The sequence below is a fragment of the Zootoca vivipara genome, chromosome 4, assembly GCF_965207765.1.
Source record: "Zootoca vivipara chromosome 4, rZooViv2.hap1.1, whole genome shotgun sequence".
Classification (NCBI taxonomy): domain Eukaryota; kingdom Metazoa; phylum Chordata; class Lepidosauria; order Squamata; family Lacertidae; genus Zootoca; species Zootoca vivipara.
This window is the reverse complement of record NC_142587.1, coordinates 44,043,134-44,056,117: the sequence shown is the minus strand read 5'-3', so window position 1 is coordinate 44,056,117 and position 12,984 is coordinate 44,043,134. Positions and strand designations below refer to the sequence as shown.

Here is a 12,984-nt window from a genome sequence, read left to right as displayed (position 1 = left end):
AGCCACAGCATCAAAAAATTTCCTGCCTAGGAAAAAAAGAAGTGATGCTTGTTTCTGTATCACTAAAAAGCATGCTGTCATACCAAAATGGGGGACATGTAAAACTAGCATGCGGCTTTTCTATTCAGCATGTTGTCTTAAAGCAAATTCACATTGATGCTTCTGTGCAAGAATCTTTTCACAATTTTCATGCTGATATGTTTGCAACTCAGTGAGATCAACGCAGTGAGAATGAGTCAAAAACTCATAATTTTCACCAATTTTGTTTGTCTGTACGGTTGCTGAGCTGTATCAGTGGAAGAGTTGGAGAGAGTTTAAAATAAGTATGGTAAATATTTGATACTTTTTCTTTTAACTCTCCTAAAGCCAGCTTTTCTAAGACCAGTTAGCTAAATCATTAGGCAGTTCTGCATAACAAGGTGGGGTTTTTTAGCCCAACTGGGCAACTTACAGCACAATCCTATGCATCCTAGCAGTTTGAAAGCATGTCAAAGTGCAAGTAGATAAATAGGTACCGCTACAGCGGGAAGGTAAATGGCATTTCTGTGTGCTGCTCTGGTTCGCCAGAAGTGGCTTTGTCATGCTGGCCACATGACCCAGAAGCTGTATGCTGGCTCCCTTGGCCAATAACACGAGATGAGTGCCACAACCCCAGAGTCGGTCACAACTGTACCTAATGGTCAGGGGTCCCTTTACCTTTATGCATGCTTATCCTTAAGTAACTCCCATTGTGCTCAATCAGATTCACTCCCATGTAAATATGCATAGGAATGCAGCCTTAAGATCTAGTTTGCTTGGAGGCAGCCAGAAAAGCAAGTTGAAAATGGGCAAAGCTGCTTAGACCTGAACCCACCAATATTTGTACTTGAAAAAGGGTGCGAGGAAGTGGCTAAACCACTGACATTTAGAAAAGAAGTGACAACTTCAGGAAGCCTGAGAGAGCTGAAGTAAGTCTGCCTTTTAGTCTATACCCCAACACAAAAACAAAAGTTAACATATGGAATTATGAAACTGCTGCATATTGAGTTAGACTATTGTTTTGTCTAGTCCAGTATTATATATTCTGGCATGTAGTGGCTCTCTTTCAGAGCCTTTTCCACCTAGCTAGGCTTTTAACAGGAGGTCAAGGGCCACTTGCATGTAACCACAGCATCTACAGCTCCAAAAGCTGGTGATACAGCTACAGCAGACGTTGGGAAATTTTGCCTTATCAAAGTTGTCCACATATACACTTTCCCCAACATGAATTGTGCCTAGCTCAGCACCAGTGAACTGTTTATTGGAACTTCCAATCCCAGTGCCCACCTAATAAATGTGAAAAGAACAGTTAGGTGAGATAAGGTACCTGAAGTTGTGAAACTTGTATAGAATCTAAAAGCCATTGCACAAAATGTACTATACATAAATTTACGCAAGATTCGATTGAGGAAATAGTGGTTCAGGGTTCATTAATAAAATTAGAGGACATTTATATAATTTTTAGTTTTTTAAAAAATAGGGAAAGAAATGAAGATTCGTATTGCATACAAGCATATTATAAAACAGGAATTGAGAAGTAGTGATATTATTTGAATACGATTTCTGTTATTCCTAATCATTGGTCATGTTGGCTGTGGCTGAAGCGCAACGGAATATGGAGGGTGACAGTTTCCCCATCTCTGTTCTAAAGAAACATATAATTATGGGAATAGCCCTGCATAGTACACTATCCTATTGATTATAAGTTCCAAGTAATCACAGAGAAGCATTGGGAATCTGGAGTTGGTTTCAATCTACTCAGTCAGCAACCAGCAGTTTTTATGCTTTTCATGCATGAGTGCTTAGCACTGAAAATTGGAAGCTTCAGTATTAACACAGAACACAATTCATATATTTCGGCAAAAGCTAAAGTTTTGCTTAGTGTATTAAGCTGTCATAACTATGCTCTCTCCTCACTAACCACAAACTATAGCCAAGGTTTAGTTGTGGTTTAGCTTTCTGATCAGTTGTACCTGTGTAATACACAACTTGGTTGCATTCAAGTGTTACATTTCACACAGAACATTACATTTACATTTCAATATGTATGCCCTGAAAATATGTATAAAGAAGCCCTCCATTTGTAGTTTGCTGAAAATATTCGTTTTGTTACTGACCAACCTGTTTGTCACACCACACTACCTGTTCTGGTTTGTGTCTGGTGCAAAGATTAACAAAATACAGGGCAGCCTACTAAGCTTCCTCTCTTCATAAATGGTCAACATGGTGTTATGAGTTTGCAGGGGGCGGGGGAGTAGGCGGTATGCTGACACCCTTCTAACCCCTGGATCCAGCAAGTGTTAAAATATAGGCAAGGCTAGCTTCCTGATGAGGTTAGAAGGACAATGTCAGAGTTGAGGGCAGAGAGTTTGCAGTGAGGTGAGCTAGAAGCGAATGGAGTAGGATGGAGAAAGAGTCAGAATGATGTTTGATTTCTCTCTGAATTCTAAGCTGCAGCCATGGAAGAAGAAAAGCCCTCTTGAGGTGTTAATTTTGTGAATTCCTCCACTGTAGGCTCAGGATGTGTGTTTGTGTGTGTGTGTAAATAAATCATATATCAAAAAGACAGCAGTGTCTCTGCTTTGCTTCATTCCAAAGGAAACATGAACCCTGGGTAAGTGCTTGAGACCCATGAAATATTGCACCACTCAGAGATTGGGGTGGAGTGCAAAAATGTTATTGTTCTCTGGGTTTAAATAAAGTACTAAAACTGTAATGATATAATCAAAAACGACCTTACCATTAGGCAAGATGAAGTGGCTGCCTTAGGTAGCAAATTATGGGTGCTATTAAAGAGTGGTTTATTTGTATAATGTTGCTACTTGAACTTTCTGCCTCAGGTACCAATTGTCTGTGTTCAGTCTTGAAGATCCAACACTCCTATTTGTTTCTTTCAGTTAATCTTAGCGATGCCTTGATTTAATGTTGACTAGTTTGCCCTCAGACACATTTTCTTATGGAAATTGAAATAAAATACTGAGTAGAATTTATTTATCAAGAAATGAGTTACAGCTGAGAGGATTTTTATTTGTGTTACATTAGTCTTTTAAATCTGACCAAGATTTTAATCTTATTGTAATTGAGACCATTTTCTTTTAATCACACTTATTTAGGCATCTTTAAGATTATAGAAGCCAAAGGATGAGGGATTAATACTGTAGCATTTTTAGAAAGCAACAGGCTCGGCTAAAATATTTGTATATTTAAAAATCAGGCAAAAATTGTCATAGAAAGGTAAGTTAGTTGAGAAAACCTGGGTTATTTTATTTGATATTAGACAATTGTAATATTTTGCTTCTCACTGGCTTCCTGGATAGAAATCATTGGTCACTCCTTGAATGGGAAAAGTGGTCTGATAATGAATTCTGTGCCACTTAAAATCTGATTGGTTGAATGAGTGGTAGGCTGGCTGGAACATAAAAATGCCAGTTCTACCACTGTCCAAGAATGGGCCAGAAGAGGAAGAAGCTGAAGGAGAAGACTGAAGTGTGAAGGCTGGTGGTGAGGCAGGTTGAGGCTAAGGAAAATCTGGAAGTATAATCTGCCTCAAAAGGGCCAGATAACTGGTTTAAGCCAAAGGCTGGCAGAGCCTCCATCAAACTGTGGAGACTGTGAGCAGTGAGGGAGAGATCAGCAAGGAGCTTCTGGAGCTGAGCCCTCCCCCAGCCCTTTTTCTTCCTCCATACAGGAGAGGGGCCAGTCTGACTGGCACAGGTGGTGTCTCTGCTTGCCTCCCTCTCATCCCTCTCACATAAAGACAGTAGAATCTGATTTGTGTCTATTGGAACTTCCTAGCTCCCTGAGAATGCTCCAACTACTGCACAATTGCGCTCATTTCACACGCTAGCAAGGTTATGCCTAAAATCCTGCAAGGCAGGCTTAAGCAGTATGTGGACCGAGAACTCCCAGAAGTGCAAGCTGGATTTCTAAGGGGCAGAGGAACCAGAGACCAAATTGCAAACATGCGCTGGATTATGGAGAAAGCTAGAGTGTTCCAGAAAAACATCTACTTCTGCTTCATTGACTATGCAAAAGCATTTGACTGTGTCGACCACAGCAAACTATGGGAGTGCCTGATCACCTCATCTGTCTCCTGAGAAATCTCTATGTGGGACAAGAAGCTACAGTTAGAACTGGATATGGAACAACTGATTGGTTCAAAATTGGGAAAGGAGTACGACAAGGCTGTATATTGTCTCCCTGCTTATTTAACTTATATGCAGAATTCTTCATGCAAAAGGCTGGACTGGATGAATCCCAAGGCGGAATTAAGATTGCCGGAAGAAATATCAACAACCTCAGATATGCTGATGACACAACCTTGATGGCAGAAAGTGAGGAGGAATTAAAGAACCTTTTATTGAGCGTGAAAGAGGAGAGCGCAAAATATGGTCTGAAGCTCAACATCAAAAAACTAAGATCATGGCCACTGGTCCCATCACCTCCTGGCAAATAGAAGGGGAAGAAATGGAGGCAGTGATAGATTTTACTTTCTTGGGTTCCATGATCACTGCAGATGGTGACAGCAGTCACGAAATTAAAAGACGTCTGTTTCTTTGGAGAAAAGCAATGACAAACCTGGACAGCATCTTAAAAAGCAGAGACCACCTTGCCGACAAAGGTCCGTATAGTTAAAGCTATGGTTTTCCCAGTAGTGATGTATGGAAGTGAGAGCTGGACCATAAAGAAGGCTAATCGCCGAAGAATTTATGCTTTTGAATTATGGTGCTGGAGGAGACTCGAGAGTCCCATGGACTGCAAGAAGATCAAACCTATCCATTCTGAAGGAAATCAGTCCTGAGTTCTCACTGGAAGGACAGATCCTGGAGCTGAGGCTCCAATACTTTAGCCACCTCATGAGAAGAGGAGACTCCCTGGAAAAGACCCTGATGTTGGGAAAGATGGAGGGCACAAGGAGAAGGGGACAACAGAGGATGAGATGGTTGGACAGTATTCTTGAAGCTACCAACATGAGTCTGACCAAACTGCGGAAGGCAGTGGAAGACAGGAGTGCCTGGCGTGCTCTGGTCCATGAGGTCACGAAGAGTCGGACACGACTAAACGACTACAACAACAAAGCTCCCTGAGGATGTGGTGGCAAAAAGATCCTTTAATAAAGATGTGGTATTAAGCTGCAATCCTAACTCCACTTACCTGGGAGCAAATGCCATTGAATTCAATGGGACTTGCTTCTTGGTAGACCTGGTTATGTGAGGTTATGTGAGGTATTCTGTCTTACTCCTTGGCAGGAAATATGTTCTAGTGGAAGCACAGTTAAGTCCAAGGTATGCTAAAAAATTTTTTGTCCAAAATAGTCATTAAAATCTCCCTCCGTTTATTTCAACTGAACAGTGTTCTCTTCCTGACAAACGTCTGTGACAGCTCTGCCTTTTGTGGCTAAGATTTTCAAAATACGATTTTGTAAATGTATGTTCTACCATCCTTCATGCCAAAATATGAATAATATGTATTCTTTTTTATATAAATAACCAGAAACTTACAAAAATGGGAACATCTGAAAACCCACCTTAATTCACACAGAATGCAATACTGGTCTTATCTATTCTTTTATCCCATGATTACTTAATAACATTTGCTCAAGGGCTTATATATATTTATCGGGTCAATTTTTATACCCCATAATCAAATCAATATACCTATGCAGTGTATAAAATTTAAAACCAATACAGAATAAAATGAACAAATCCATACAGAAAACAGAATAAAATGCAGCATGCTCACATGAGTTCACAGAAATACAATACAGGCCACCTTCAAGAGGAGGCTTGCTATAACAACAAATTTTTAAGGTGATGCCTAAAACACATTACAGAATGTGTCAGTCTAATCTCAGTGGGCAAAGAGTTCCATGAGTTCAGTGCCACAACACTGAATGCACTATTTCTAGTTGATAATAACAAGGAATGGCAAATTGTGAGTCAGTTGCAGGTCATAAAGGTCAGGCAAGGGTATAAAAAAGTGAGGTGGTTATTTAAATATAAGTTGCTTTATACCGTAGTAGTAGTAACTTGGCCCAGCAGCAAATTGTCAACCAGACATTTCAAATGGTTGCAATAAAAAGTCATTGACCAACTATGGGTGAGGTTCATAAACAGAAGGCGCTTTTTCCCATTTTCTCTTACTACTGCAGCCCTACACCCCATGTCACTCTATTCCAGAGTGACCCCCAGTGTGAAAAAAGCATTTTTAGGAATGAAGAAGCTCCAGGAGAAATGGAAATAAATGGTCCCATTTTATGAAATGAAGTCTCACTGAGAATCAAAATTGCTCAGACTGATATGTGAAGAACTGAATTATGTGTGCTTAGGGCAATGCCATGGGCTAAATTATCTTTTGATCCATTTTATCTTGGAACACGGAACTGTATGTTCCCAAACAATGTCTCTTTTACTTACATGACTGTAAACCTTTGTCATTTGTCACATGTTTTAACAGCTCATTTTGCTTAAAGTTGCTGGAATAATTGGTTTATGGCAGTGTGTTAGCTGAGTAGTCTTGTGTCTAACACCTGAAAGTCTTAAAAGTGGATCTAATGCCAGGAATTTGAAAGGGATGTGTGGTGTAGTGGTTAATAGCGGTAGGCTCGTAATCCTCCACATGCAGCTGCTGGGTGACCTTGGGCTAGTCACACTTCTCTGAAGTCTCTCAGCCCTACTCACCTCACAGGGTGTCTGTTGTGGGGGAGGAAGGGAAAGGAGATTGTTAGCTGCTTTGAGACTCCTTCGGGTAGTGATAAAGCGGGATATCAAATCCAAACTCTTCTTCTTCTTTGTTTATGAATGATTAAAAATGCACCACATCAATGAGGATGTTCAAAGTTTACAAAAATGGAAGTTCACTATGTAACAATTCGATCATTTTACATCTTAGTCTTATAATGCACTTAAGACTTTATATTAAATTGTAAGTACACACATATTAATTTTCCCCATGTGATGCATTAATGAAAACAAGTGAAATCTAACTTATTGAAGTTCATAAGTAGTCCTTAGTCATGATAAGATTCTAAATTAAAGACAGTATTATAATTTACAGTAACTAAGCCTTCTCATGAAGTTTTCTAAATCCCAATATTGCTTTTGTTTGGGACAGGGAGGGGGGGGACAGGTGATTCCCCCCTTTTTAAAGTGGTATATTTTTAATATACTGTGCTAGAAATATTCAGAAATTGTGGAACACTTTTCTGTTTTATTAATATGGTTATATTTCTGCCTTTATTTAAAATTAGATTTTGAAGTTTAAAACAATATAGAATATGATATATATGCATATTTGTGGAAAAATTGCTTCTCAATGTGTGATGGATTTCTGATAGGCCAGGTTTAAACAAAATGTCAGGATTGTGTTTCCTCCCTAGTTCTCATAAAGTTTAAAATTCATTGAATGCACATTCTACATATTTATTTACATGCATCTACCAATCCAAGCCAAATATGTATTCATTAAGCATATTTGCTTTGTTGGTGAAGAAGTTGGGGAAAACCCCCAGCAAATACCTTTATATTGATTGTGGCTTTTATCATTTTATGGCTTTTATATAGTTTTAATATTGCTTTTTCATTTTTATGATTTATGATGTTTTTATATGGTTGATGAAGTTCCTTTTGCCACATAAACAAAACTGCTAGGTAAGAGCCATAAATAAAGATTGATCAAGCAAGGTACTACCACTAGTTTTGTTACATAAAAGCTATTTTGTAAAATACCCAAAATGTGTATGTAATTAATTTAACAGTTGGGGGTAAAACTGATATGTCACTTTGGTTTATGCCTGTAATAAAACAGTATGTGATGTAAAATTGACAATCTTCCTTTCTCTCTCCCCCTTCCCAACTTTCCAACCGTTTTTTAAAGCCCTTCATTCCTTTGAAGGAATTGGAACAGTTTAACTACGATATACAAAAATTGCTTGAACCACTGGAGGCTGAAATTCAGCAGGGGGTGAATCTGAAAGAGGAAGACTTCAATAAAGATATGGTAAATTGGTTGTGATGGGAGTATGAATAAAATGGAAATGGAATAAGTGCTGGAGTAAAAATTAGAAACCTCTACGTTTGCATATGACTCTTTAGACAGGTTAAACACACAATCATTCTGTTTAGCTGCTATAAAATTATACTGCAGCGTTTACTGTTTGTAGCATTGTCATCAAAATGTTCTGGTAATATATACAATGTTAACTTTCATAGAATAATACTTGCTTATTCCTTCAGAATAATTACAGTCATACCTCCGTCTACGACCACAATTGGTTCCGGGCAGCCGTTTGCTCCCCGAATTTGTTGCTCCCTGAGGCACCCTTCTGCGTGTGTGTGAAGCGCCGATAGAGCTTCTGCGTATGCGTGAGCTGTGCAGATCGCTTATGCGCATCCGAGCGCCGCGGAACTTGGATGTAAACACTTCCGGGTCTGCGGTGGTCAGAAACTAAAGCGGTCACAAACAGAGGCGGTCGCAAACCGAGGTTTGACTGTATCTGAAATAGAAGTGTATGTCTAGCACCAAGTTATAGATATGCTGGATCAATCTACAAATCTTTCATTTAACCTGATGCTGACTAAAGCAGAGGCAGGAAAAGTCAAGCTGTGGATGATGTCAACTATTCATTTTGTGTGTGGAGGTCCCCAAAACGACCCCTCAAATAACTCACACAATAGACAGAATTTTTGTTTAATGGTTTTTGGCATGAATTTGGACACAACTTTTATTGAAATAAAAATATCAAACAAGTGAGTGGTTGCGTAGGCATTGGTTCTCCAACTGTCACCTAAGGACAGAAACTCCCCTTGTCAACAAGGGGAAACTCTACAGGGAGAGACAGGGAGTTGGGTCCAATAGGCTCTCCCCTCTCCCCTCAGGCTCCCAGGGGCTCATGCGTGTTGCTGGTCCACTACCGGGGTTATGGACACGGCATAGAGCCCCTGTATTTCTGACTGGGCATTAACACAAGGGGCCAACACAGTCAACAGACCCCATATACAACCAATAACCAATGCCTAACCGCCAACCTTACAAGTTGTGACTATTTGCTAGGCAAAAACCAGATGGCACCAGCCAATCAGCCAAATAGAAAAATTCCTACCAGGCCCCTGAATACAAGCGACCCCATGAGAGGCACAGCAATGTCAACACAGAGGCCTAAAAACAGTGGAGGAAGGGTGGGGATCCAAAAACGCAGCCAAAGAGAAAGAGAAACCTCTCTCTTTGGCTTTTATACCAAGGGGGCTGACCCATCAAATTGCAACATCCAAATTTGTCCAGCCACAGCCGAGGACCTGTTCCACAGTGACCACTCATGCCCCCACCTTTGGAACTCAGGAGTGGTTTGTTAAGCCCCCACCGCAAATCGTGCTCACCATGATGGTGAACCCACATTATACTTTTCATATCCCTTTGTTTCTGATTTCAGTTATTTGAAATCCTTCTATAAAGGTGTTGAATATTGATGGAAAGGTGCAATATTTGTACTCATGACAAATTCTTAAATGATTAGGCACCTGTTGTTAATTTGTGGAAAGGGGAGTGAAATTGGTGTGGCTTTAGATAGCATAATTTTATAACTGCACAAATATTTGGTATCTTCAAATCATCACAACTTTGACATCATTCAATCTTCAACATCAAAATTAGTGAAAGCTCTGCAGCTAAGAAACAAAATTATATGTGCCTAGATAATGCAGTTTGCCAAATTTTCCCCAGGAAGCCTGTAATTCCAGGATTCACCAAAATACTGGAAATGTCTATTGCAAACATGAGGCGAACTCTTGTCTGTATTGTCAAATCTCTTACATTTGCTTTTTTTCTATGTATGTTATTGATTAATTTGTTAGTATTGTTAGATGTTACTAAAGTTATTAGTAAAGTTGAAATTTTCTGAAAAGCACAATGTCAAATTTATCTTCATGGATTTTTTGGGTGCAACACTCCATCTAAGAATTGGTTCAAGACTTGCACAGTCTCTCACCTGATACTAGTGAATCCTCAATATAAATCATTTCAAATATGTGGCTTATGTCACTGCTGCTTCCCATTGACACTTCTACTGTAGCTCTGAAGGATGAACATCCATATACAAGCTTTCAGTTCTTATTTCATAAGTAGAGGCTCGTGATATGAATATGGATAAAACTTGCATGAAACAATATATATCTATAGATGCAAATTTTGGCTGACTTTCAGCAGGAAGGCTACCCTGCAAGGAAAGTTAAATTAAGCTTTAAAGCAAAGGACAACAGATTTGGGACCAGATGGAAAAGGCCCAAGGATATTTCTCTTTTGTTTACTCTTCCCTCTTCCTTGACCCCCTGCCTCTGACATCTACCCTCTGCTGACTTTTTTGAGTTTAAGGCAGGCATCCCCAAACTTCGGCCCTCCAGATGTTTTGGACTACAATTCCCATCTTCCCCGACCACTGGTCCTGTTAGCTAGGGATCATGGGAGTTGTAGGCCAAAACATCTGGAGGGCCGCAGTTTGGGGATGCCTGGTTTAAGGACTTCTGCTTGCAGGGCCATTTCTTTTTCTTGTTAATGTATGAAACACCATGTATATTCATGGTGTATAAATGATGATGATGATGATGATGATGATAATTAGTAATAGCACAATATATTTTTTCAAGATTTTCAAGATTCAACAGGCTAAGCAGTCTTGCTTTATGTATATATACTGTATATTTGTAGAGAATGTGGTTTACATTAATTCTTTTTCTTTTCATTAAAAAAAAATCAGAGTGAAGATAATGAGGGTACTGTAAAAGAACTGCTTCAACGAGGAAATGTGCTTCACCAGACAATCACAGATGAAAGAAAAAGAGAGGAAATAAAAAGTAAACAGCACCTGTTGCAGACTAAGCATAATGCTCTCAAGGTAGAGAACATAACTAATAAATGCACAAATTCTCTGATCTTTTTAAAACATGTCAGTATTGTACAGGGATGGAGAGTTCAGCAGTCTCTACAGCTGAGGTTCTTTAGCATCTACCATAGCATCTTGCCCCCTCCACATAGATAGGGTCTTCCACAATGGTTTTCTAGTTGTTGTTTAAGAAAAAGAAGAACTGCTGCTGTCCATTCAGTGATATAGTTCATGTTCACATTTAATTAGCAGGTTCTATAAACACCCTGGGAGAGGAAGTGTTGTTTTTTCTTTTTGGCAAACAGAATCACACTGTGCACAACTGTGCGTGCTGTATAGATGCTATATAGATATATGACCTTGCTGCAGCATTCATAACAAGTAGTAGCCCTGCTACTTCTCTCATATTGAGGTACATACAGATGTTTCAATATTTAAAGAAAAGCCATAGAAGTCCTTGGTTATAATCAATCACATCATTATAGTCAAACCCCATTACAGCTTGGCAAGCGACTTTCGAAGCCAGTGACGGCCATTTTTGGTGCCCATAGAAGGGCAAAGCGACACCGGAAGTTACGTCGACGCAACTTCCGGTGTCACACGGCTGCCGGTCCCGGATTCTGCAGTCCGGGACTTGGAAGGTAAGACTCCAGGCATCCCCAAACTTTGGCCCTCCAGATGTTCTGGACTACAATTCCCATCACCCTGACCACTGGTCCTGTTAGCTAGGGATCATGGGAGTTGTGGGCCAAAACATCTGGAGGGCCGCAGTTTGGGGATGCCTGGAGTCTTACCTTCCAAGTAAGCCTGCCCTACTCCATCATCTGCTACTGATCACAAACGCAAGCCAGGATCAAAGCATAAGGACCAAGACAGTGACACCCGTTTTCCAAACTAATTTATCGATTTCATTGATTCAAGAGCTCTGTCACAAAACCCCACTCATACATGCTCTGCAAAGTTATAGTTACCAAAGGTAGTTTCTTTGTCTAACGAGATGGCCAGCCAGGTAGCACTGAGGTATGGATACAGCAGGCTGATGGCAGACTGCTCTTTGCGTGCTGCAGAGGTTTTCATCCCAAATTGTCTCTTGGATAAAACATGAAATAATATTATGGGTTGCCTGAACGGCTTGGGCAGGGGGAGAAGCTGACGGAACCTGCATGGCTGCGGAAGGTAGAATCACAATTAAACCATAGTTTAAGACAAACTGTGGCTTATTGCAACATGCAAACTAGGCCATAGTATGAGCTTGTTTTGCAGTTCTGATAATGTCTGCATTGTGAACAGGATCTGAGGTCTCAAAGAAGGAAAAAAGCTTTGGAGATTTCTCCTCAATGGTATCAGTATAAGAGGCAGGCTGATGATCTAATGAGCTGGCTGGATGACATTGAGAAAAAAATAGCAAGCTTACCAGACCCCCAAGATGAACAGAAGCTAAAGGTAATGCCATTTTAGAAGCAGTGTTACATATTATTTTATAATTGTAATTATTATATATATGTTCATATATGTGTCATTCTGTATGTAAATGTAATAAGATGTAGAGTTATAGTAGTTAAGTACTTAATATTATTATTTAAATGATTTAAGTAATGCTTGTTGAATTGCATATTCCTATCCTTGCAAATGTTACATTAAATAGATTTTAGAAAATTATAGGAAATAATACTTTACTTGTGTATACCAAGTGTACTCTGTTTAGAAACTTCCATTGCTTTATAGGGGAAAAAAATTAATTGATTCTGTATCTTTATTCCAGATGAGCAAATGACTTTTCGGTATATGGATGAACTCTTTTTTTCATGTTAGCACATTCATTTTCATCAGAACATAAACATACTTCATTGTCAAAATTCTAAAGATTTACTTATTTGTTGTCAAAGAATTGCCTCGTTTATTTTGCACCGTCTTCTTTTGCTTCATTCTACGTTGAGTTCTTTTCAGTATTAGAAAAACAATTAAAAACTCTAACCATGCAACTGACAATCACTATGGGTATTTAATATGTGGTTTCTGTACATTACAGCTATCTTTCCAATTACCTGTCAGACTGTGCTAGGGAGTATTAGACAGTTAATATATGGGCCCAC

General features: G+C 39.4%; 1 protein-coding gene across 15 annotated transcripts in view; it reads left to right on the top strand.

Moving 5' to 3' along the window:
• DMD (dystrophin) overlaps positions 1 to 12,984 on the top strand; it is a 1,006,777-nt gene that overhangs the window by 463,422 nt on the left and 530,371 nt on the right. For all 15 annotated transcript variants that reach the window (XM_035114386.3, XM_035114388.3, XM_035114384.3 and 12 more), the window contains 3 exons: positions 7,894 to 8,016; positions 10,766 to 10,903; positions 12,182 to 12,334. In XM_035114386.3, coding sequence (XP_034970277.3) covers positions 7,894 to 8,016; positions 10,766 to 10,903; positions 12,182 to 12,334 — 414 coding nt within the window. The remainder of the gene's footprint in view (positions 1 to 7,893; positions 8,017 to 10,765; positions 10,904 to 12,181; positions 12,335 to 12,984) is intronic.